Consider the following 24917-nt stretch of genomic DNA (forward strand, 5'->3'; position numbering starts at 1 on the left):
TTCTGTACCACCATTTCCACTGAAGATGCTTGTTTAGGTAAAACAGCAATGTTTATGCGGGTGGAGACTCATCCTGCTGCCAATCTCTGGAGACTGTGGATTTATTTCACACAGAGCCATTAGCTGGTGATGTTCTCTTTTTAAAGTCACTGCTCCTGTGGGATGTGACTCTGACTCATTGGCTTGAAAAGTAAAAGCTTTCATAACTACCTAAGTACCCTTTAAACTCTCTGTTAGCTTAAGTTTATTAGATTGATTCACATTTAGTTGAAGAGATGGTAGTGGCTTTTTTTGAAAGGCACTCATTTATAAACCAGCTTAATTTCTTCGTGCTGGTTTGTCTTGGCCAGGCAAAGCCTAGAACATTGTCTTTCTGGAGAGACAAAAAGAGGCTATTATAAAGAAAAGTGATGAGCCTCATACTTAGAGAGACTGCAGTGACCTGTAACTCCTGATAACCAGACTGTCTGTCTCTCATTCTGCACTGTAAAGATACTGGCTAAGAGTTTAAAGCTCTTCAACATTAGCTTTGCAACTTTGTACTAAATAAGGATGTGTTATTCTACGAGCTACAGCAAGAAATAGTGATAATTTGGTACTAATGTGGTTTTAGAGTGTCTCATAGCTGAATTAAAACAGTGGAGAGATTGCAATTCCTGATGAGACTCTAAAGGCCAGACTTTCTTTCCTTGTAGCATGATGTTCACAAGAAAGACATCTTCTAGCAGACCTTTTCTTCTCTGCAATTTTTTAATTTTTTGTAAACTTGTCTAGAATCAAGCCTTACAAGGCAGCTTGGTGGTAGATTTATGTGAGACAGAGGGCTGCCCAGTACACAGGACATGATTATTACTTGTTACAATCAAGCTTTATCCATCCTGAGCTGCAATTAGGCCCAGACTGGCTTGTTGCAGCTTGAATCTTTGCTCAGTCAGCCATTAAGTCCCTACTCTCACTATAAAAAATTAATAGGTATAACATGAACATTTAAGAGGATCTGGCTACTGCCCACATACCAGCTACAGGCTTAGAACACTGTGCTAAGGGACTTAGGAAAAATCATGCAACGGTTTTCAGTAGGAGCAGCTGTGAAACCATCTCTTGAAGCTTCTCTGAGTCCTGTTCTAGGGAGTTTGCACAACAGGTGATGGAAGTTTGTTGGTTTTTTGTTTGTTTTTTTTTTTTTTTTTTTTTTCCTGGCATAAATAGTTTGAGGATGAGGAACCTGAAAGGAGTTTTAACCATTCCATTTATAGCAGCTGAAAACCACCTACACCACCTGTGAAACCAGCTGTAAAATATGCCGTGAGTTCAGGAGCAGTTTTATCTGAAAGACGTAATAGAAGGACAAAATAAAAGCATTACCATTCTATGAGATATCCTTGCTAAGAAATAAAATATATAAAATAGTCCATTCTTCTGACAATGCATCCGGAAAGGTGCATTCATGCCATTAGACCTTTGTGGATGTTATTTCTAACTCCTGATCTGAGCTGTAACCACTAATTTTCACAAGAAAAATAAAGTCCAGAAGAGAGTAAATCCTTGATAGCTAAAATTACAGGGCTCTGTCTCATGCCTGAGCCAGAACCTCTAAACAGAGAAATTCATTCTTAGAAATAAAAAACCCAAACCAACCACATTATTTCAAAATATGAACAGGATTTTGGATTAGCTCAGGTAACATCTGAGGGGATGGAAGTACATGAAACTAGGCTGGATTTTGTAAATGTCCCCACTGCAATCAATATAGTTCGTTGCTTTTTTGCCCCTCTCATTAAGTCCAGAGAACAGCTAAATACCACTCATTATTGTACAAACAATATTAGCACTCCAACAGCTTCAAAGAAACTTCTATTTTTGCCTGAGACTGACAATTCCTTTCCTCTCCATCCTTTTCTGAGCATTCGTTGCAAAATCTCCAGAAACAGAATTTTTAAGCAGCAACAAAAATAGCCAGCCCCTCTGTTAGTGCAATGAACACCTTCCTCTTATTTTATAACAGTTTTGCCATCCAATAAATTGGAAGTATTCTGTAGGCATTGATTGTTCAGGCTTCACAACACCTTTTTTTCCCCTGATGTTAGGGACAGAAACTGTAATGCAAGAAGGCTGAGGGACTTGTCAAGGGTTATGCAGTAGGATCAGAGCTTCAAGGTAACTCAGCTCCAAGTACTCTCCTTCCTCTCTGTAAACCGAATCTTCAGTTCAACAATCTGTTGGTGAGCAAAGTTTCCTCCCACCCCATCCCATTTTAGCCCTTCTGCATTAATCAGTTATATTTGGATTTGTCCTCAGGCTGGAAAGGCTCTAGAACCAAAGTTCTAGTGCACAAGGTGTAAATAGCTGCTTCCTGCTGCTCTAGATGGCCACAGCTGGAACAGCCCTGGGGTTAAAAAGAGCACAAGGATGAATTTAAAGAGGAAAGGGCTGTTTGTTACTCTGCTGTGGTTTCCTGGATACAACCAACTCACGTGTCTTGGTCTCTTCATAGCCCACTGATACTTAGCTGCTAAATTGGGTCAGGGAACTATCTGGGGACTAAAAGTCGTGGGTGAACAGGAGACACACTGCTAGAACTAGTGTGTCATGACTTCTCAGTGATCAGTTATTATTTAATTTTGGGGTGTGGTACTCAAAAATCCTAAGGACCAAACTTAATTGCCATTAAAACACACCCAATGAGATTATCATAGCAGAGAGTGCTGAATGATTTTGAGTTAAGAGTTGAGTTTAAAAAAATTCCAGGAAGCTGGAATTCAGGCTTCTAAATATCTGTCTCCCCTTGTGATTTTCTACTAACTTCAGTGCTCCAGTATGCAAAATTGTGTGTCCCAGCAACACTTGTTGGTTTGTAGCTGAGGAAATGCTGGACCAGAACCTCTCCCTACATTGTGATTTTTCCGTAGTGCAGCTCCCAAAGTTACCCAAAGGGAGCTTGTTCTGTTTCCCTTCTAACATTTTTCACACCATCAGGTGCTTTAGCTGAAAATTTGTGGACAGTTTGGGAGAATGTTCTGCATAACTTGTGCAAGGGAAGAGTGACTTAAGGCTGAAATGTCGTGCAGTTTTCAAGCAAAGAGTTTTTGCTGGTGGGACAGTCCATGTGTACCTGTGGACTTGCAAAGATGGAGATTTCATCCCCTATGAACTTTCATGATCTGAAACGTGCAGTCATCCAGCCTGGAGCAGAGTTCAGGCTCTCAAAGGAACAGGTTTTTCTGTGGCTTTGTGGCATCCTGGGTGTTGGTCAGTTGAAATCCAGAGCTCAGTCAAGGTGCTGCTCAGCCATTCCAGAAATTAACTTCATTTTAGCTCCTTGTGTGACTGGCAGATGTTGTCTACCAAGAATTTAGGTACTAGTACCCATTTAAAGACAAGGAACTGAGGCATCAAAGAGACTGGGTGGATTTTACAAGATCATGTAGTGATAGGAAAATGGAGAATGGCTTTAAACTGAGAGAAGATTTAGATTGGACATTGAAAAGAAATTGTTCCCTGGGAGGGTGGGCAGGCCCTGGCACAGGTTGCCCAGAGAAGCTGTGGCTGCCCCTGGATCCCTGGAAGTGTCCAAGGCCAGGTTGGACGGGGCTTGGAGCAACCTGGGCTAGTGGAAGGTGTCCCTGCCCATGGCAGGGGGTGGCACTGGATGGGCTTTAAGGTCTCTTCCAACCCAAAGTGTTCCCTGATTCAGTGTGTGTGCACTCAGAGCCTTGACAGCTAGTTTCTTCCCCTCAGTAGGCTCTTTGCAGGAACAGATTCACTTGTTAAGGCAGAAAGACTGTAATGGCAATTTGGGGATGCTGCTCTCCATCATCAGCTAAAACACATAAGGATCCGTTTGCACAGGAGGATGAACTTAGAGTAAGGCATTTAAAAAGTGCCTCAGGGAATTTATACATCATGATTTGGGCAGCAAAGGAAAAAAATCAGGTCTTTTACAAATATCAGGCATTGAAACAATTACCTGGGCACGCCTGCCAGGCAGCACGGGCTGCACGGGTGAGGGAGGTGGCACTGGCTGTGCTGGGAGGCAACAGAAAGCACGTGGGTCCGTCCAGTTCCAGCCTCACAGGCACTTGCAGGAGTGGAATTCTGCAGGGACAGAGCAAACACCCAGGCCCACTGCACGGGCAAAAGCTGGAACCTTCAGCAAGCAGCTCTCACGTTCCAGACAGAGCTGGAGATGGTGGCAGAGGTTGGGCTGACAGATACTCTCTCTTTCTGTGCATGTGTTTTATTTTTACTCCTCTGCTCTGAAGGCTGGGATGAGGAAAAAATAGCAGGATTGTTTTAAAAAAATATTAAAAATCAGACATCCTATTCTTTCTCTGTTTCAGCTTTTGAGGATGTAGTTACAGGGGTCTTGTCCTTGTCTTAGACAGGGGAGAATAAAGCTCAAATCTGACAGTGGATGAAGCTCTGTTTGAACAAAGGAAAGATGCTGATTTAGGGTGCATGTAGTCAAAGCTGATACCAGGACCTGATGTGAAGACCTTGCTTATTTTTAAGCCTGGAATGTGAAACTCACTTAAGGATTTTAGATGCAGAATTATTTTCTCCTTTCAGATTTTTTTTTCAGAAGATCGTAGCTCACAATGAATAACAGAGAACAAGGTGATTCAATCCTCCTTGCTGAAAATCACCTGGTGACAAAGATACTTTTTGTGTCCGGGTGCCACCCCACAGTGGCACAGGCTGGACCCTGGAGCTCACGTGTGTTGGATCTGATGGCAGGGAGAGCTCACCATCCTCCAGCCTGGTCCATGCTACCAGCCTGGGCTAGTGGAAGGTGTCCCTGCCCGTGGCAGGGGATGGGCTTTAAGGTCCCTTCCAACCCAAACTATTGGTTTCTGTGATTCCAGTTCCCCAAACTCCTGTTCTTTGTGCTACCAAACGTACACGTTGGGTCTCTTGTTTTCGGGACTCCAAATTTGAGAGAGCTGAACCTCTGCCCAACATCTGACTACGAGCCCAGGACAGAACAGCCCACCCCAGTCCACAAATCCTTTTGCTATCCTTCAGGAAGTTCAGCTGGGGGGAGTTTTTTTCCTGTGGATTTGCATCTCCTCCTTTGAAGAGCAGAACCCCTGTGATGGCTCCGAGCCCAGAGCAGAGCACAAGGGAGGTGCTTTTTTGCTCTCTGCTCTACCCTTCTCCTCTCTAGCTGATACTGATTGCAGCATTTTCTGCTCTTTTCTTCCACTGCACATCATCAGCTTCGTGGCTGTTTCATTTACACTGGGCTGTGTGAGAATTCCAAGGGCAGATGCCTCCCAGGTCTCATTCATTTAAAATTGGTAGCAGTCAAAAAATTGCTCCTTGGGAAAAAAAGTAAAGAATCACTGCTGATAACAAAGTAGGTCCTGTGGTTCTTTACAAAGGTGGGCAACATGATCATCACACTTCAGATGGGGAAGTGAAAGCAGAGACACATAAAGAGATAAACCCAGGGTCTTAGAGCAGATAAGAGCAATCTCTGAGACTCAGGCTATTACTTTATTCTTTATGCAAAATGTCTTTCCATTTTTCAGTGTCAAAATACCTTTGGAAAAAAAATGGTCTTCTGACTTATCTTGCCTTCTCTGAGCTTCCCTGCTCCTCATCCAGCTGCAGTGGAGAAAATGTTGCTTCTCACCATTGATTTGAAGTTGTAGCAATCCCACTTCAACACAGAGGATCCTAAATTTTCCACTGAGAGCTGGGATGTTTCATCCCTTTCTTGGAATTCTAGTGAGCATAAAAAACGAAGGACTTCAGAGAGATCCTGGTCTTCTGCATTTCCACTGGCAGAAGGAAATCTCTGTGGGATCTCAGACCAAAGCCTCAGATACATCCCAGGTTTGCAGAGTAGAGAAATATTGAAAACAAACCAACTCTGATCTTATTAAATTATTGTACAGTTATTGCGCAGTTATTATACAGTTATTATACAGTTATTATACAGTTATTTACTTTGATTCTTGAGAACTGCAGGTGGATGTGGCCCAAAAAAGGTACTGATGAGGCCTAACATCAACTTTATTGAGTCTTCTATAAAAAATTCCTCCACTAGTGAAGCAGTAATTTAGCAGCTCTGTCTCTGCTGTGTGTCAGCACATCTGTTTTATAGGAGGCTCTCACCTCTTACAAAAGAGAAGGCTGCCTGCACTGAGGGGACCACAGATTTCTTTTTCCACAATTTCCACTTCAGAAAGGATTTAAACTTAGTGATATGCTTTTTCTTGAGCACTGCTGTGCACACATCTGAGCTGGCTGCACGTTATTCTGTATATCTTGGGTTACATGGTTTATCAGTTAATGTTCTGTGAGCAAATCAAGCAGACATTCTCATTTGCACTATTTTAGCTGTGTTAGTGAGTTCATAAACTACCCATATGCAATTTTTAATGTTAAAAAGTATTCACATAAAAATGAAAGACAGGCAGGTGGGGTTTGCCCTACAACATGGTGAAAAAAAATAAAAGACTACAGACACCCTGTGTTTTTGTTCCCAGCTGAAATTTGTCCCAGTGACCACAATGTTGGCATTGCACTTGCCAGCACCATATTCTCTGATGACATAAATACATGGATTTTGCCAGTCTTCAGCACCTTTGCGTGTTCATGAGAGCTGGGACTCAGCTGTGGTATTTTCAGAAAGTGCTGAGTCAAATTCCTTCTGCACTGATTTCAGTGAGGAGATGAGATTTCTGACAAAGAAGATTTTAGCCCATTGAGCTCCTGGAATTCTCTCTGACCTCAGAATTTAGAAGAGGAAGGACTAAAAACTTAACAGCATTTACAAGTGTTAGCTGGGTGAAACCATGGGGATAACAGACAGCAACTGTGCAGAGCATGTCTATGTGAGGATTGTCCTCTAAGCCAGCACTTCAGTAACAGTCTGTTGACATGACAGCTTTTATGGCAGAATAAATATTGCATCAGTTGTTCTCTGAAGAATGTCTTCTCCACCTGAAAATCTACCAGCTCTGTTACTCAACAGGTGTTTTAGTTCCCACCCTTTGTCTACAGCGAATTCGATTCAGATTGATTCTTCCCTGGAGTTCTTTGATGGCTGTTGGAACTGCAGTCTTTGTATGTTCCATAGGACTGCAACAGTCTTTGAAAAATGTTTTCAGGGCATTTGCATTCACTAGAGAATTTGAGTATTCAAAATTGTGAGATATTATTCCTACTCTAATCTTCGCAAAAATCCTTTGTCTAGAATTTTCTAAATTATTTTTTTCATAGGAAATACATATTTAACAGCTTAAACCCCCACTTAGCCTTGGTCTTTTCATGTTTCAGTCCCTTTTTTGTTAAATAGAGGTAAAAGTTTCCTTCTCAAGGGTATTATGGGAATTAATACTGTGCAGAGGGATTTTACAGTGACTGGACAACACAGACAAGTAGATAAGTATCAGTTAGAAGTGCACACGTGATTTTACTCTCCTTAAGAACTGCCTGTATTTTTATACTCTTTTGAGAAATACCTTCACAGATCTTTAAAACAGTGAGATTATTTTCTTCTGTAACTGCACAGGTTCTCTGGAGGTATTTCAGCACTGGTTCATTTATGACACACCACGAGGTGCAGCACTAAGGCAAGAATAAAGTCCTGGCTCTTCATTACTCCTTTCCAAGTGCTCATTTGGTCTAGTTTTAGGAAGATGCTACATATACAAAATAATTCATTTTCCAATCCTAATATTATCATTTTAAATTCAAAAGGGACTCAATTAGTCATCATTACAGTTTAATGACCTGAAACAGTTTGAGTGTTAATAAGTACCTGAAAAAGCAAACTCCTACCTCTTCTCATTTAAACAATTACGTGACTTTTTCAACAGGAAAGTTTGAAATTCTATAACAGCAGTTGGTATGAAAATTAAAATTCTCATTACACTCTCTGTAGCTCCACATAATGGCAAGAAGTGATGCCCAGGGTCTGCTCATCTGTGCCAAGGATGATGGAGGGTAATGAGAACGCTGTGCAATGTATTTTTCCCTGATTAATGATAAGAAGAAACAGAAGTATTTGTGGATTTTCTCTCTGTTATCATGCAAAGGCTGCTCTGGCCTGTCTGGAAGTGACTGACATGTTTTCTCCGTTGACACTGAGCTAATTTTTAACAGGAAGTGGCAATGAACTGATGATCATGGCATTTATGGGCCAGAAGAGCAATCTATTCCTTTTCAGTTCTGCTTCTGATCTCTGCAGACTTTTTCATGCACTGGGAGGAAGGTTACGTGGTGGTGTAACCTCAAAGACGTGAACTTCCACCTGTGAAGGAAAAAAAAAAGCACCAGTCTAGGAAGGTGATACTCAAACTTCATACAGTACACAGATATGCAGCTTTTTGTGTGGAAGTGATGGCTCGGGACTATAAGTTAAAGGCAGCTCTCTGTTGTAGACTCGTGGAATCTCATTTCAGAAGGATTTATAAAATTAATGCAGTCTGTGTTTTATGGTCATAAACAACTGCATGGCTGCGACTGCTTATGGTTACAACTCAGTGCCTGGGTAAATGCTCAGCATGAAATATGAACAGGGGCTTTCTTTACACATTTATTGTTTGCAGGATCACGTCCCGATCGTGTTACAAACAATTACATCACATAAACCTTGAGTATTTCTCTGGGTGCACAGACAGGCTATTATATTCTCAGAGTGTAAATTCCTGTTGGTTCACATGAACCTCTGTGCTCCTGTGGAGGCCTTAACCTTCCTGCAGCTGATCTGTTTGTAATTTACACAAAAGACTCTTCAGAATATTAATGTCTCATATTAATGATTCAGTGGAATTAACGGGGGGTGCTGAGTGTGCAGTTGCAGGAGTGTCCTGTTGGAGTTATCCTTCTTTTGGGGGGCACTCACAGATCAAGTTACTGGTGGTAAGGAAGAATTTCCCACCAAGTTACAAAAGTTACAGCAGTGGGCACTGTAAAAATGTCATGATCAGTGCTGATTTGAATGAATGTGAATCAAAAATGTTGTTCCTTGTAAACCCATCAGCTAGAAAAAATGAAAGCTCTCACATTCATACATTTTAATTCATTATGTGCTGTTTTGTCTTAGACTGAAAACTAGGAATGATTGCTTCTATATATTTAGGAATCTACATGGCCTTTTGTCATTTCAGCATTTCTGAGAACCTCATGCTCTTGCATAGATGTTTTCACAAAATCTGAGCAGGATGGAGAATCATTATCCCATTCCACAGGTGTGGGTCTGACGTACAGAGGGAAACTCTGGCTTGTCTTCACTGAGTGAATCAATTCTTGATTTGTGATTGGGCACGCAAAAACTTGTTTAGGGTGCATTTAAAAAGTGTTTCTAGGCTGAGCCATTGGGTTGGAGTGAATTGGACTGAAAGCAAAATGCTGCTGTCAGGGATACTCAAACTTGCAGTGTCTGGAGCTGGAATAACTCCCTGAACTCCTCCCTTTGGGCAGCTCCAGAGCTGTCAGCCAGAGCAGTCACTGTCCTGCCACGCTGCCTTGAACACAGTAACCACAGCCTGGTAACTACAGGTGGCAGTGAAGACAAGCCACTGCCTGGCTTTTCCAAGGACATTAAAAAATTCATTCAAAAAGAAGGCAGCTGGGTCTTCTGAATGTCCCCTATTTTCTGTCCAATATGTGAACTGTGAGCTTATGCACTGCCATTGCTGAATGATTTTGTGCTGCTGCATCAGGCAAGAATTGTCATGTTGTGTGTTTTTCATCAACGACTGGCATGGCTGGGAAAAACCCCCAACAATCCCTTCCCTGATGATTTGTGAAGGTTTCCCTTCAACAGTAAATATTATCACTGATGATGTTAATGAAGACATTAGTTTCACAGCATTTGAAGTACTGAAGCACTCCGCTGTTAACTAGCCTAGTGGGGTTTATGCTAATGTAAAATGTAATAAAGTAGAGGCCACTATCTCTTTAAGCTGAAAGAAAGGAAACTTGTTTCTACTTCCAAGGGATGCCTAGTGTGTGCTTATCTAATTGACTGTGTATTTTGTCTAGGTGTTGAGGGAAAGCTAAGAGAATGAAGGCTCTAAGTCCCCAGTGGAAGCATGATATGGCGCTGCAGTGCTGGTGCTGAATTGCTCTCTCTGATGGCTCTATGGGAGTGGATAGCACTGAGTCTTCATTGCTGGGGTTTAGCGGTTGCTGCTGTCTCGGACCAGCATGTCACAAGCCCCTTCGACTGGCTCCTCTCTGATAAGGGACCCTTCCATCGCTCACAGGAATACACAGATTTTGTGGACAGAAGTCGACAGGGATTTAGCACAAGATACAAGATTTACAGGTATGAAGCAAAGGGAAAGCAATTACAGAGATATCATCCTTAGAAGCTGTTAAATTATCGTTAAGGGTTTCCTTAAGGAAAAGATTCAGTTGTGGGAACGAATCCGTAGACAGCAAATTCGTTGTTGAAATATATGCAAGGCCATTTGCAAGGCCACTGTCTACCACGGGAATGCTGCTTGTGTTTGTTTCTGTTTTTGATAATTGCTTATGTTGCTCTGGAAAACTTTGCTGTTTACTGCCTACCTCTGCTCTGTCCTAATGGCACAGTCAAAAAGTGTCTCAGGGGTTATTCAAACACCACCTTTGGTTTCAGAGTGCGGACGTGGATCGCCTTTGGTCGTGCACCAAGTTCTGCTGCTTTCAGTGTGGGTCATCAAGACGTAGGCTGAGGCTTTCAGAATGAAATTGTGGCTCTTCACGTGCTGCTGACAGAGCAGGGGTTTCGTGGTACAAATGAGGGCATTTCAAAAGTGGCTCAAAAAAAAGTTTAATGTTCCTTTCTACCAATGTTTTGAGGAACGGTTTTCTCTTCCCTGAGTGGTAAGAGCCACCATGATTTTTAACAGAGGTTGCAGGTGTTTGGTCCATCCCAAAACTCAGCATTGGATGGCCCAATTCAGACTCAGAAACAGAAAACCAGGGGAAGGCTTTGAAAGTATAGGTCTGGTTGAGAATTTGGGCCCTGCTGTGGAATTGCTTCAATGATTTGTTTGTAACCTGTGAGCTTCTGCTCTTTTGAGACAGCACTGGTGAACTGCCTTCTCAATCACTTTGCACAGGGTGCACCTCAGTGACATCCAATAGCATTCTCAAGGACATGGGAATGAAAAGGAAAGTTCAGTCTAATAGGAGTGACCTAATGGCAGATAGACAGAAGGGGAGAAATGAGAGACCAGGAGAGATTAAGGACTGAGAAAGCACATCTCTAAGCAGAGATATTTTTTGCTTCATATGGTGACAGTTCCCTCCTGGCAGCCAAGAAAAAGTGGGGCAACAGGGCAATACAGGACAAATTTTCAGCTTCCCTAATAACTGTCCATGCCACAAACACAGGCTATTTTGGTATGGGAAGACACACACTGATTTCACTGGAAACCATGAAAGAGTCTGTACAAATTTCATACCTATCTTAAGCTATTATTCTCTAGTGATACCCAGCCCTTTAGAACAAGGTAAGAGTGATATATGCCTACATGTATATTATATTCAGTTCAGTGTCCAGTGGCCTGTGAGAAAAGTGCTAGCCTCAGTCTGTAAAGATTTTATTTTTAAGAAACTTGCTCTATTTTCCTTTCCCAAATACATACAGTAGAGGGCACTCTGTTGCAGGTCAATTTTTCAATGGGCTTCTTTGCCATATACAGACAAATTAAACACATTTTGAAAATAAAGTGTGATTTGGAAATATGCTTGATGAAGTGGCTTGTCTTAACAGAACAGCATTGCCCAATATTTACTGCATTTTAAAAGCCAGCTGTCAGGACCAATAATGTAAAGCCAATAATGCAGAGACTGAGGCAGCATATTTTATTCCCATTATTCTGTATTAGTCAACACTGAACCGAAATTATCTTGCTAAAAACATGAAAGATGGAATTGTATTTCATTTCAGCTCTTACAATCGGGTCCTTGAGAATTTTTCTCCTTTCAGCCATCATTGCAGCAACATTGTTAAGTTTTGTAGATCTGTAATCATATCGTTAATGTTTATTTGGGTTTGTGCATAGGTTTCAATTAAATTTACACAATCCTACAGAAAGTTTTTCTCATGTTTAGTTCTATTCTCTGCCTATTCTGTTCAAGAAATGAGCTGGGAAGTCAAAAGAGCTATTTGGATCAAAAAAAGCTGCATAATTTTGATTTGGCCCTTCCAAACCAAACCTTACTGCAAAGTTTCCCCATAAAATATGATCCCATTAGGAAGTGGTGCAGAGCATGGTGACCTTGTTGCGAGCCACACGCTGCAAATTTAATCCCAGTTGCTGTGCTATGAGCTTTCCAGGGCTGTAGGATCGGGAGCCTAATTGGTCTGTTCCTTCCCTCACCTGTCTTTTACCTGATGGAAATGTTCCCTCAGGGACAGGGTCGTGATTGGAATGGAGAGGGAAGGAAGAGCTCCTGCCTGCATTGGCTCGGGATTTGCATCACCAGGGAACAAAGTGGCAGTGCAGCCCCTCCAGTCCCTCAGCCCTGCACTGCAGCCCTTGAGCCACTCCTGAGACCTGGCATGTAAAGATTGAGGGGGAAGGGAAGTCTCCTTCCTTCACTTTAACATCTGTGCCAGGTCAGAATGCACGGGGCTGAGGATGAGGGAGATGTGCAGGGTGAAGGACTCCAGTGGGTTGTCTCCCGTTTTGAACCCTTCCTGGGAGGATCTTGGTAGCCCAGTGGGGTCAGACACAAAATGACTGAAGACAATTTGATTTTTTTTTTCCTAATATCCAGTCTAAATCTTCCCCTTTTCAGCTTAAAGTCAATCTCCCTGTTCATATGCCAGTGAGGCAAAAAGCAACTGCTTTGTATCCACACCCTCTGGTCACTGTTGCCAAGTGTCCATCTGACCATGACTCTGTTATAAATTAAGGGATGAAGCCAAAGATTTGCACCAAGGAACACACTGATTGACTGAGCCCAATTTCTTAAGAGAGCTCATAACTTCAGCATAATAGGAATTTTAAACATAAAAGTTATACTTTGCCTTACCTCCTTATCTGGCTTTCGTAGCATAAACCAATCATGATGAAACAACTGGTGCATCAGTTATGGGGAGGCAGCAGTAGAAAAATCCACAGTCACCCATATTTTTCTCTGTGAATTAAAGATCAGTTATGTCCGTGGGCAGACAAGTTGATTCTGGGGTGTATATGTCCACAAAGCCAAGAGTTTCCAGTGTTACAGGACTGAACTGAAAGACACAATAATGTTTTAATCTGTATTGAAGAACACTAAACAATTCCACCTGATGGTACCAACTTTAAGTTGGAAATGGTGGACTGGTTGTGGTGGTTATGTGGCATTCCTTATAGTGTGCTATTCCCTATAATTCTCCAGAGGAAATACCCTCCTGCAGGAAATTTAATAATTGCCACATTTTTTGGTGGCATTCATCATGCCTGATCTGTGAAGAAAAATGCCAAGAAAGCATCTGGATGGCTGCTGAAAACCTCTAGATTCATGGGAATGCTGTGTCAATATTTTATGGAAGGTGACTCCTGTAGCTCGTATCAATAAGTATTTTGGCAAGAAAAATTGAGTTTATAATTTGTTATTTAATACACAAAGGGAACGCTGTGCCTCTTATGTAAATCAGCAAGCCAGACAAAGGAATTTAAATCCAAACAGAACGAGATGAGAGGTTACCAGGATGGAAAGAGTGATTGTGAAATTATGCAAAGAACCTACATTGTATCAGAAGAGGTAATTTCTACAGAGTTAGGGAAGTATTCATGCTGTCAAGTAAGGTGCTGAGGAAATCTCCTCAGGGATGCTGTGGAGTTTTGTTGAAGCAAACTGATTTAAAATCTGAAACAGATGTGAAAATCAGGGGAAGGAAGAGCCTAGCTTTTTCTTTTAAGGTGGAAATTTCCCCCCCCCCCCCAAATATTGCCAAATGAGAGCTGCAAGTGGATACAATCCTGTCAATGTACAAGTTATAAAGCGAGGTGAACTATCTAAACCAAAAACCATCACTGTCTTAAAACCAAACTTGTATAAACTGGCTTTGAATAAATTTAGGCTGGCTATTTCAAGAAGGTTTGCAATCATTAAAGTGATTCTGGGATATATGAAGTTAGAGAACCTTCCCAATCCTATGAATAGGAGGAAAGGTTTATAAGATATGATGTGGATGAAAGTGGACTAGGTTTTAGTGACCACTGAAATCCTTCTGAAGTAATTACACCTAACAAGTGTACAATTCCAGCCTGCAAAAGGCAAAAAAAAGGAATCTCCTGGACAAGTGAGGAGGTCTTTGCAGCACAGTGTTCATGTGGTTTAAGAAGTGCTCCTTTAGAGGCTGTTTTAAAATGGGTTGTGTTCATGAACAGCTGCAAAAAATGGAAGTATTAGAAAATGAAGCTATTGAGGTAAAGACCAGACCATGTTGGGTTTCTCTCCTGTGTTCTGAATCCCCTCGTGACTGAATGCACAGGGCAAAGTGAGCAAGACTCCAGACTGTAATAGAACACTCACTAATGTGTTTTAACACTTGTGTGGGAACTTAACCACTTAGCTTGGGTTTGGTATATTGTTTTCCCTATCGACTTATTTTTTAGCCCGCAGTTCTCATCAGACTCATTGACACAGGTGTGCTCCTGACAGACAGTGTTAGCAAAAATCCTGGGGGATTCAGTTGTGGAGGTGCACATCAACATGCTCTGATTTACAATTTTCACCCCAGTATATGGTCTGGAATAATATTTCCTTGCGCTCTTGCAAGGTTTATTTGAGCTGATTAATTTGGAATTTCAAATTATGGAGAAGAACCAATAAAAGGTCTTCCACTATCATTTTCAATCCAGTGTCTCACAGGCTGGTAACAGGGAAGAGCAGCTCAAAGAGAGGTTTTGGGATTGTGAGTTGATAAATTTCCAGTAGAAAAACCGGATTTGTAGCCCAGTACATTTTTTAAGAATGTCTGGATCTGAAAAACATCAATGAGTTTAATTTCTGATAGTGATATACTTGAACAGCCTCTCTTATTCAGTTGGGCATAACAAAGACATGACACCAGTTAAATGACTGGCTTTGGTGAAACTGCTTGCATAAGCAAAGCAAAATGAAAGCTTTAAATGACCATCTTTCCAGGTCTAGAAACATGGACCTGGATAATGTCCTCCAAAGTCATTGAATTTCCAGCCCTTTATCCCAAAGGCAGACAGGTATGAGGGGCTCAGAGATGAGCAGGAAGGCCCAAAGAGAGGCGGGCGGTTCTGATTCCCAAAATGTCCCTCTCTTTCCAGCTCTCTCACATATGTGAGACAGCACAGCAGAGAAGTCATCTGGGCTGGGTAAAGGGAAGCACATCACCTAAGGGCACAGGAGAAATCCAGCTCACTTTTGAGACTGAGCCACAGCATCTGCCCTCAGTCCACCTTTGAAGATGTTGGGAAAAGGCCCCATTTCCAGAAGTGTTCAAAGCCAGGCTGGATGGGGGGCTGAGCAGCCTGGGCTGGTGGAAGGTGTCCCTGCCTATGGCAGGAAACTGGAACAAGATGGTCTTTAAAGTCCCTTCCAACTCAAACCATTCTGTGATTCTATGAAAAGCGTGACCAGACCCTGAAGAAATGTTTGAGGGAGCTGGTTTCCTGCAGAATCCTGCAGAACTCTCAGACACCACAAGGGGTTTATCAGTGAGCCCAAGCCTACAGCACTCAGAAGCCTCTGAGGTGTTTTGCCAGTGACCAGACTCAGACCTACCCCCCATCCCCTCGCTGCGTTCGGTGGTCTCAGAATTGGCCTGGGGGGTTTCAAAGCAAGGGTGGAGTTCCTGTCAGTGTGATAAAGCAGTGCCAGCCCTGGGCAGGATGGTGGGCACAGGGCTGGCTGTGCCAGCAGGATTGGGAGCGTTCTCAGGAGTCAGTTTGACAAGAACACGAGCATGTTTCAGCTTGGCAACACAAGAGAATATTGGTGCCAAGATTGCCTTCTGTATATTTTTTTTCATAACACACTGCAGGAGTCTGTGTTTTGACAATCTCTCTTTGTATTTCTCCTTATTTGTTTGGTGTATTTAATCAAAGATCCTAAAGAAACTCAAATGGCAAGAGGAGGTGAATCTTTTTTTTTTGTAAACATTTTTATAATCTATTTCCAGAATGTACTCACTTTCAAAATCTAATATTTTAAGGACAATTATTAGATCAAACCTCCTACTGATATGTTTCCCTAGAACAGAGAACATTTATTTAGAGAATATGGTGTGTCATCATTTCAGTTAGTGAGTTCATAAATCATTTAAGTTGCCCTAAAAAAATTAGGATAATAGAGGCTGTAACTTAATGGTTTCATGCAATCACTGAAGTAGTATAAAAGCTGTTTAACACTAATAATAGATACATTCTTCAGTCAGCAGGGTAGACTGCCAGGATTGTGGGCATGAAATCAGGTAATTTTCATTAGTCCTTTGAAGATTTTTGGTTAGTTGGGTCTCTGTTCTTTCATTTGCCCTTCCTTTTCATTTTTGTTTCAGAATCCCTGCTGGTACTATCAGTGATGTTCAAGATGTAGGGAATATCAAATGCTCATGACTTTCATAAAGGGGAAAAACAATTACTAAGATTTTTTTTTTTTTTTGGTTGAAACAAAAAAAAATAATTTTTTTTTTTTAATTACTCAAATCAAATTCTTTGTGCTTTTGTTTTAACCCCCATGATGTTATTTTCTTTTACTGGTGCTGAGTCAGCCATGTCCAAACAGAATGGCTTTCACATTTTTTTTGTGACCATATGTTAAGTCTATTGGGTGGCACGTTATAGCTTACATAGAGAAAAATAACTGAGTAGCACAGAAACTTTGTCTGTATAAAAAGCCTGTGGTATTGATTGGAATGTGTGATTCTTTGTATGGAACGGTATTTGTGTCTCTTCCACACAGAAAAAGAACAACTGGCACCAAATGTGCTCACTCAAGAATTTCTGCCATTTTCCACTGCTCTCATTGACTTCGGGTCGTGGTCGATATCTCCAAATCCAAATCTTAGTTGTCTTCTGGCTTGGCTTGATTGATTCTACAGGTTTTCACAGTCATTATGCTGGTTGGGAATTTTTATTGTGTAGCTACAGATTCATTCCAGCAGAGACCCTTGTGAAGAAAAGCAATACTTCAAAATAATGTCTCGTTGCTCGATTCTCCCCAGAATCCCAATATGATTGTTATGGATAACAGTGTTCTTAAGGTCATTAATGGCTCTGTATCTCGATTCATCTTCTGATGCTCTCCATTTCTACTTTATGCAACTTGAGAAGAGAAGATATTGTTACTGCCTGGACAGTTTGATACACACAGAGCTCTGAAAAATGCCCCCCCAGAGCCCAGCAGCAATTTAAAGTTGTGTCTGCGGGTCTCGTGTGCACGGCAGGGACTGCAGCTGCCTTCGAGGAGGGAATGCTAATTTTTCCAGGGAAAAGCACATATAGGGGGGTTGGCTTGTATGAGAAACGTGATTTAAAATCGAAACATAAAAGACGTTCTACCAAATATTCAGAAGGATCAGCAGAATCCGAGACCCGAGGAAATGTAATTGATTAATTTAAAATAAATATTTGTATTTTAAAAAATCCTGAATTATATTCTTACTGTTCTTGCAAGTTAGCTAATATGGATTTTTTTACTTATACCCTGACTGCTAGCAGAAGATCTGGATGCTTTGCTAGGAACTCAAATACAATATCAGCTTTGTCTATTGATAAATATGATTTAGTAATAGAAAATAAAGGCATCACATTATTATCAAGTTCCATCTAATTATATTTTATTTACACTACATCTTTAGTCATTTACATACTTACTGGCTACAGATTGTCATAACAAAACTAAGGGCTAAACATTACAGCCCAAGCAATATTACAACCTGCATTAACAAACAAAATGCAGTCTTTTGTCTACATTTTACATATTTAACCACACAAAACAAATGTTAAAAATAATTAATAATTCCAACTGATTAAAATGAAGAACTTTCAGTGAGGTCTCTTTCATTCTTCCCATTTTTGCAGTGAGAATACTGTTCATTAGAAAGGAAAATCTTATATCTTCAGTCAGGTGTCTGAACAAGAACCTTTGACCAATATATTACTGACGTTTGCTGTGGACACTCCTTCATGGATCAGACATCCAGAAATTCTTCATAACACTGGCAACGGCAAAAGATCTTTCCTGATTAGATCTTTGTATTAAAATGCCTCTGGCAGAAACATTCTGTCAGATCTTGCTCCATTTTCTTATGCTTTTGGTCAACTCCAGATTACACCTTAAACTTATTCTACTTTGACTACAACAGATTTCTGAGAATCTGAAGCTGAAACACATTAACATGGAACTTCTTTTTCATACTGGGCCTATTATGACTTTCCTTCATTTTTCTTTATCTTTCCATATGATTTTGGGTACAGTTGTCATCAGTTTGTGATGATTTTTGCCTCTGCACGTTTACACTGTCAATCAATGTATATCTCAGCAGTTTATCATTTCATGATGTAGCACTGAATATCTCACCTGTTTGGTCTTAGCAAAATGTTCTGCAGAAAGTGGCCCATAGCCTGTGACTTAGAATTAAAGCAGGCCCTATGTTTTCTGCTTGCTGGAAAAAAAAATTATTTTCCTGCCACAAGGCTGGATAATACCTTTTAATTATTGCAGAAAAGAAATAATGGAGCAGAATGAAAGACTTCACAGTTGTTATTTACACTTTGGCTGTTACCAGCTCTTGAAAATCAGGGACCACTCTGTAGCACCAATATTATGCAAAAATGACATGACCTGTGAATTAGTCTTGTGGGGTGTTAAACTCACTATCTGAGATGAAGTAATCCACTTGTGGTTAACACAGAGGGTCTGAACTGACAGAAGTTTCTGGGCCTAGACTAGCATGAAATGGTATGTTGATCTTCATTGTAAATAGACAGGCTTACACAGAGGAAAATATATAAAAGTGTAAATGTGTCCACTGTGGGCTTGATGCTGAGACTAATCCAGCAAAAGGATTAGGATTTGGGATTTATTTAACTCCTCTCTGACATAAAGAGCGATGATGGTTTTGTCCCTGATAGCGAAGGGTGGAATTTGGAACAGTAGTATGGAGATTTAATTCTCCTGCTGTGAAATGAGGAACAGTCACGCTCCTCACAGGCAGAAGCAGAAGGTGGCCTTCACAATCAATATGTTCAAGGACTACACATTTGCTTTCTATGAGATCTTCATCTGGAAAATTCCTTCACTGAAAGGGTGGTCAGGCCTGGCACAGCTGCCCAGGGTAGGGGTGGAGTGCCCAGCCCTGGAGGTGTTCACGAGGTGTGTGGACGTGGCACTCGGGGACAGGGGTCAGGGGTGTGGGAGGAGGGTTGGACTCGATGAGCTTAGAGGTCTTTTCCAGCCTTAACAAGCCTATGATTCCATGATTTCTCCAAGGCATTTCCAGGTTATTTGAACACCTTTTCATCCTAAACAATATTTTAAACCACTAGTTTCACTGAAGTAGGTGATATAATTTACGTCTTACCAAAAGAAATAAAGCTTTGAACAATATGTGTGAATACATGTGTGCAGATTTTGGAACCTGTCTTGAGGCAGATAGGATGTTAGACACACACACTGTGTTCCTTGTGAAATAGTTGGTAATCATTTCTGGTTTCAACCTTTTTTTATTTTTTTTTTTTTTTTTTTTTGATGCTGATAAGCTTAAATTAGAAGTTCCAGGAAGAAAACAACTGTCTATTATAAACACCTCCTATTTGCCAGTTTTTTCTAATGCACTCATGTCATTTCTGCTGTGTAAATCTTGCCATGTTGGTGGTATTTGTGAAAGGATTAGGCTTATTCCATATCTGTCTCCACTCTAGTGCCAGGGGGATTGGATGGTACAAGATGATTTTTTAATTCCAAACCTGGCAAAGCATAGAGGAACACACTCCTTGCTATCCAATAATACCCTGAAAAGCAAAGAAGCTCACCTTTGCCTTTACTGCAGTGCTTGTTCCTACTTTTTTTTTTTTAATTATTGTTCATTTTTATCTTTCCCACAGCTGCAGTTTGCAATGGGCTGCGGAAGTTGATTCCCTCCCCCAGCTATAATTGGCATTGCATTCTCTGTTTCAGGATTCCCAGTCTCGAGGCCATGCTAACTATGGCTGCCACACTTCCAGTTGGTGAGGGGGCTTTTACACATCCCCTGGTTCACTGGGGAAAGGGATCGAATATTTCATGATGGAAATTGTCCAGTTGTGCCTTTGCTAAACTGGAAAAGTTAGTCAGACGTGTCAGATGAACAGTGTAAATTCTAATTTTTCCACTTATGTGTTTAGCTGGCTTTGCAGGAAGGGTGATACTCAAGTATTAAATACTCTTGTATCTCACTCCTAAAGTACAAAGTATTTTACGTTTTCACACCCTTTGCTTTCATGATACTAATAAAGGTAGGGTAGCAAAGCTGGCTGTGAGTTTTGTATTAATCAATAATAAAAAGAGGCCCATGTAAATTCTTCTATACACTAAGCCATCTCTTACTGTCAATATAGACACAATTCACCAATCAGCAGCAATAACGCTCTTTAATTGCATACTTTTGTTGCACATATTTCTAGGTAAGCATCTCCAAAGCATAAAAAGCGTAATTAAAATCTGTAATTCAAATATCTGGGTCCATTGATAGAAATATAGCCACATTTTAAATGAGCTTTAACAGTTTAACAGCTCTGTGCTTCAAAGAAAAGTAGATTAATACAAATAGCCTGCAGGGAAAGATAAAGGTTCAGATCTCAGCAATCTGAAAAACTTTGCATTTCTATGGAATCCAATTTCAGGCTGCACAAATAAAGTTAAGAGGATGAGTAAACTTGCTGCATAGAACATTTTGTTATCCTAACCATTGTTGTGCATTGAATTAAATTTGATCATTCTGCTGAAGTTCCATTTTTGCTTCATTCCTCACGATACAGATATGTTCTGGCTTTGATGTTCTCTAAATGTCAGTGAAGCTAATGCCATATCAATTAAATGTGCTGTTTAAGTACTATTTTTTTCACTAGTCAATCACTGAAATTTTCTATATGGCTTAGCATTAGAAGTCAGAAACAGATTTTCAAAAGAACCTCATATTTTCAACACTATAGTCCTTGGTGTGCCATTTGTTTGTTTAGGTACCTAAGGAGAGCAGTGGCTGTACTGAATAAGGTGGCTTAGCAGCTTCACATTAATAACTAGGATGGTTCCACTGTCATTAGTGGAAAATCGTGTGAACAGCTGATATTTTTAACCAGATTATACCCCCTGGTTTGGATTGGTAGGTCCAGATCCTGATTGCAAAAGCTTTGAGACAGGGAATGGAAGAGGAATAAAATAAATAACGATGTGAGGCTATAAAAATAAAAGCAAAAAAGCTCAGTCTAACAGGAGGAAACCTTGATGATTTGGTGAGTTAGAGGAATGTAATACATGGGGATGAATTCCTTACAGGAGGTGACAAAGCACTATGGATGTGATGATGAGGGAGCACAGAAGGGATTTGCAGAACAGCAGAACTGATACAGAACAATGAAATCAGAGGTCCTTAAACTGAAGTGGGGGAAAATTTACAGGTGACAAGCTCAGACAATAGACCTGTGATTGAATTCAAAAGAGTTTTTTGCTGTATATCTTTGCATAATATGAAGTGTATTGGTTCAACAACATTTTATATAGCTTATGTCATCCTGCCTGGAGTAAATTTTGCCCCCTGTTGTGGCAGTGAATGACACTGTATTGCCCATCTAAACACAAACGGTTTTCTTTTGTAAATTCCTAAAGTGTTACTTTCAGTGTTGCCATTAACCACCTTTTGCTATGGAATTGGGGGGTAACGTTTCCCTTCACCTTTCCTAGGGCTCTGAACCCTTGTGTTGGCTTCTGACAGTGGCACTGGCAGGGACCTACTTGGCTTCCTTGCAAAGAGATGTCAGTGTCTGATGTGGAAGAAAAGAGGATTCCTCTTCCCTCTGGTTCCTAATGGCACACTCTACATTTGAACATCTAGAATTGCAAATTAACTCCTCTTCAAAGACATGAGTTATTATAGGTTTTATTATTATATTATCTATTACAGTAATTATGGTTTGTACTTATTTAAAAAAGACCCATCCAACACCAAAAGCATTTCAGTTCTGTGATCATGTGTTTGGTTGCTTACTTTCTTCTGGGGACTAGTTTATTTCTCAAACATTCTGGACAGGTCAAGAAGTGTTTTGGAGAGGAGAGAAATATTTTGGCTGAAATTCCACTGTTATCTACTTACCAAATCTGTGTCTCCTTTATTTCCCTGGTATAGATGGATCCTAGGAAAAATTTTTTCACTGGCAGGGTTGTAAAGGGTTTGGCACAGGCTGCCCAGGGAAATGGTGGAGTCACCAGCCCTGGAAGGGTTTAAAAAGCATTAGATGTGAAACTTAGAGGCATAGTTTATTGGTGCACTTGGCAGGGTTGTTTTAGTGGCTGGACTCGATGATCTCAGAGGGCTGTGTCCAACCTTCATGGTTCCATGATTCTCTGTTTTATGGGCAGTGGTCTGTAGTGCACCCCCTACCAAGGGGTTAAAGGAGCATTCTGCATTAACAGTGCAGGGGCACAGAGGCAGGAAAGAGCCCTGCACGTCTTTTCCATTCTCTGGAAGAGATTGCCACACGGGAACGAGGGACTGAACAAACCCAAGAAAACTGACAGCTACAGGACTGTGTAACAACCTTTTCTGCATGTGTCGGTGAATATGGATTCAAACGGGGTTGTTTAGGCTTTTAGTTTTTGGCAAATGGGTTCTAGAGCTGGATTCAGCAGGGTTAGTTATAGATGAGACCGTGGCCTGGCTGGGGATTGCACAGTAAAATATCCCTATGTGGTACATTTTTCTTCTGTGAAAACCACTGCTTGGTTGTAATTGTCATTAAAAAGTCAATCTCTGTTTCCATATTGAGTGAGAGTGAATTGGGCTATTCCTTTCATGGGTACTCATCTGTAAATTAGATTAGAGCTGAATTTGTAGCCCAGCTAAATAACTGGGTGCATTAATGGCAAATCTGTGGTTGCCTGACACTGGAGCATAAGCAGATAAGTGAACCCTGTGCTCTCTGCACAGGATGTGTCTTGTGAGGCCAGTGGGGGCCATAAGCAAAGTGCTCTGCCAACCTGCCACACCTCGTTAGCTGAGACAAATCAGGGGGAAAAGATTTATCTTGAGCTTTCTGAAACTGGATATTGCAGGTCAGTTCCTTTTGGGGAGAGCAGAACTGAGGTGTCCCAGTATTTTGCTAAGAAAATGTGAAGAAAAGCAGTAGCTTTGTTGGATCTGTGTGAGGTTGGTGCTGTGCTGGGGACTAACCAGATCAAGCAGAAATGTTGGTCAATTCAATCAAGCTTTAGAGGTGTAACTTCACTGTTCTTTCACTGTTTATTGACAGACTTCCATGGTTTTCCCTGTGAGAAGCACACTGGCAGCTTCCCAATCATGATATTTTATAAAGTGCTTGTTCTGAAATTCGTTTGCTGCTTTAATTTGAGTGCAATGAGATACATGTGTGTGTACCTGTGTACACATGCATACAACTTTTCATCATCCTGCCTTTGCAGGATGCTTTATGAGGGCTTTGAGAGCATCCTCTAAAGCATTTCCTCCAAAAAACTGAAGCGAAAGATTGTGCCAACGTCACGGCTTTGTTGAACTGCTTCAGGTACTGTCAGGACTGACATTTGCTTTGGAAATCTGGAATAAACATAATCAGCTGCCTGACTGCCATCTCTCCCTTTATGGAACAGGCTGTGATGCTAGGAATGCTCTAATTCAGAATGTCAAATATGCAATGCTGATAATTCCAACGGTTATAGAGCTTTTCCCCAGTGTCTTTCTGCCATTTAAAAGTAAAGTTATACTGACAAAATGCTGAAATAAATGTATTAACATTTCTCTTGAGTTCATTAGGTTAACTTCAAGTAAAGAGTTGAGACTGATAACACGCAGGCAGAAATAGTTACAGAAAGTCCCAAAGAAACCAAGTTTATTAAAAATTTCTTTCTGTCAAATGATGAATGCCAAACACTTCCTTGTGCAATGGTTTTAGTTCTACCTGAAAGGAGAGGGAATAGTCACTATATACCCAAAACTTCAGAAGTGATGCTGCTGTAACCTGTTATCCTCCCCCAAATCCCTAGATATAGATTCTTCTCTGCAACCATCTGGATGCAGCTTCCTAGAGGGTTTTATAAAACACACTTTCACCTCACAGTTGAATTTAAATATAGCCTCTCTGTTGCAGGCTTGCAGGATAAGTGTCATTTCCCTGTAACAGCCAGCATATGGTGCTTGGCGAGGGAGAAAGGAAATTGAAGCTGAAGCCAAGTTGTCAGGAAGCTGCGAGCGTGTCCCTGAGATGAACTGCAGAGTTCCTTCGGTGCTCGGGGGCTCCTTCCTCACCTACCACTATTCTGGTATTTCTATCGATATTTGACACTTTTAGAGCGGTCACAGGGTATCCTTGGAGGGGAAAGGAAAAATTATTCCAACACTCCGGTGTGTTGGCATATGGAATTAAAAAGAGGTTGAGACTATTGCTGCAATTAGTGAGCAGCTCTTACAAATTGCAAACCTTGGATGAAAATGGAGAGTGTTGAGCAGAGGGACCCCTTTCAGCAAGGCTTATAGGTTTGCTTGCCCATCTGGCCTTTCCCAGTCACATATGCTCCAGATCTCACAAACCACTCAGCAACAACAGGGGAAAGGACAGGCTTGACCCAAGACATCCTTTGGTTTTCCATTTATCTTCTCTTCTGAAACAATATTTTTTACTGTCTGCTTCTTATCACTTTGGTTTCCTTACAAAAAGCAGAGAGAGCTAATCCAGGAGTCTTTTTCAGAAGGGGTGCTGCTCCTATAAGGGAAAGAGCATTGCCTG

General features: G+C 41.0%; 1 protein-coding gene across 3 annotated transcripts in view; it reads left to right on the plus strand.

Moving 5' to 3' along the window:
* Positions 1-24917, plus strand: part of BRINP3 (BMP/retinoic acid inducible neural specific 3) — a 168197-nt gene that overhangs the window by 6867 nt on the left and 136413 nt on the right. For 2 of the 3 annotated variants that reach the window (XM_064664022.1, XM_064664023.1), the window contains exon 2: positions 10003-10288. The exons of the other annotated variant lie outside the window; for it this stretch is intronic. In XM_064664022.1, the coding sequence (XP_064520092.1) occupies positions 10053-10288 (236 nt within the window). In that variant the 5' untranslated portion in view covers positions 10003-10052. The remainder of the gene's footprint in view (positions 1-10002; positions 10289-24917) is intronic. 3 annotated transcript variants of the gene reach the window in all.

Source organism: Pseudopipra pipra, chromosome 9, assembly GCF_036250125.1.
Source record: "Pseudopipra pipra isolate bDixPip1 chromosome 9, bDixPip1.hap1, whole genome shotgun sequence".
NCBI lineage: Eukaryota > Metazoa > Chordata > Aves > Passeriformes > Pipridae > Pseudopipra > Pseudopipra pipra.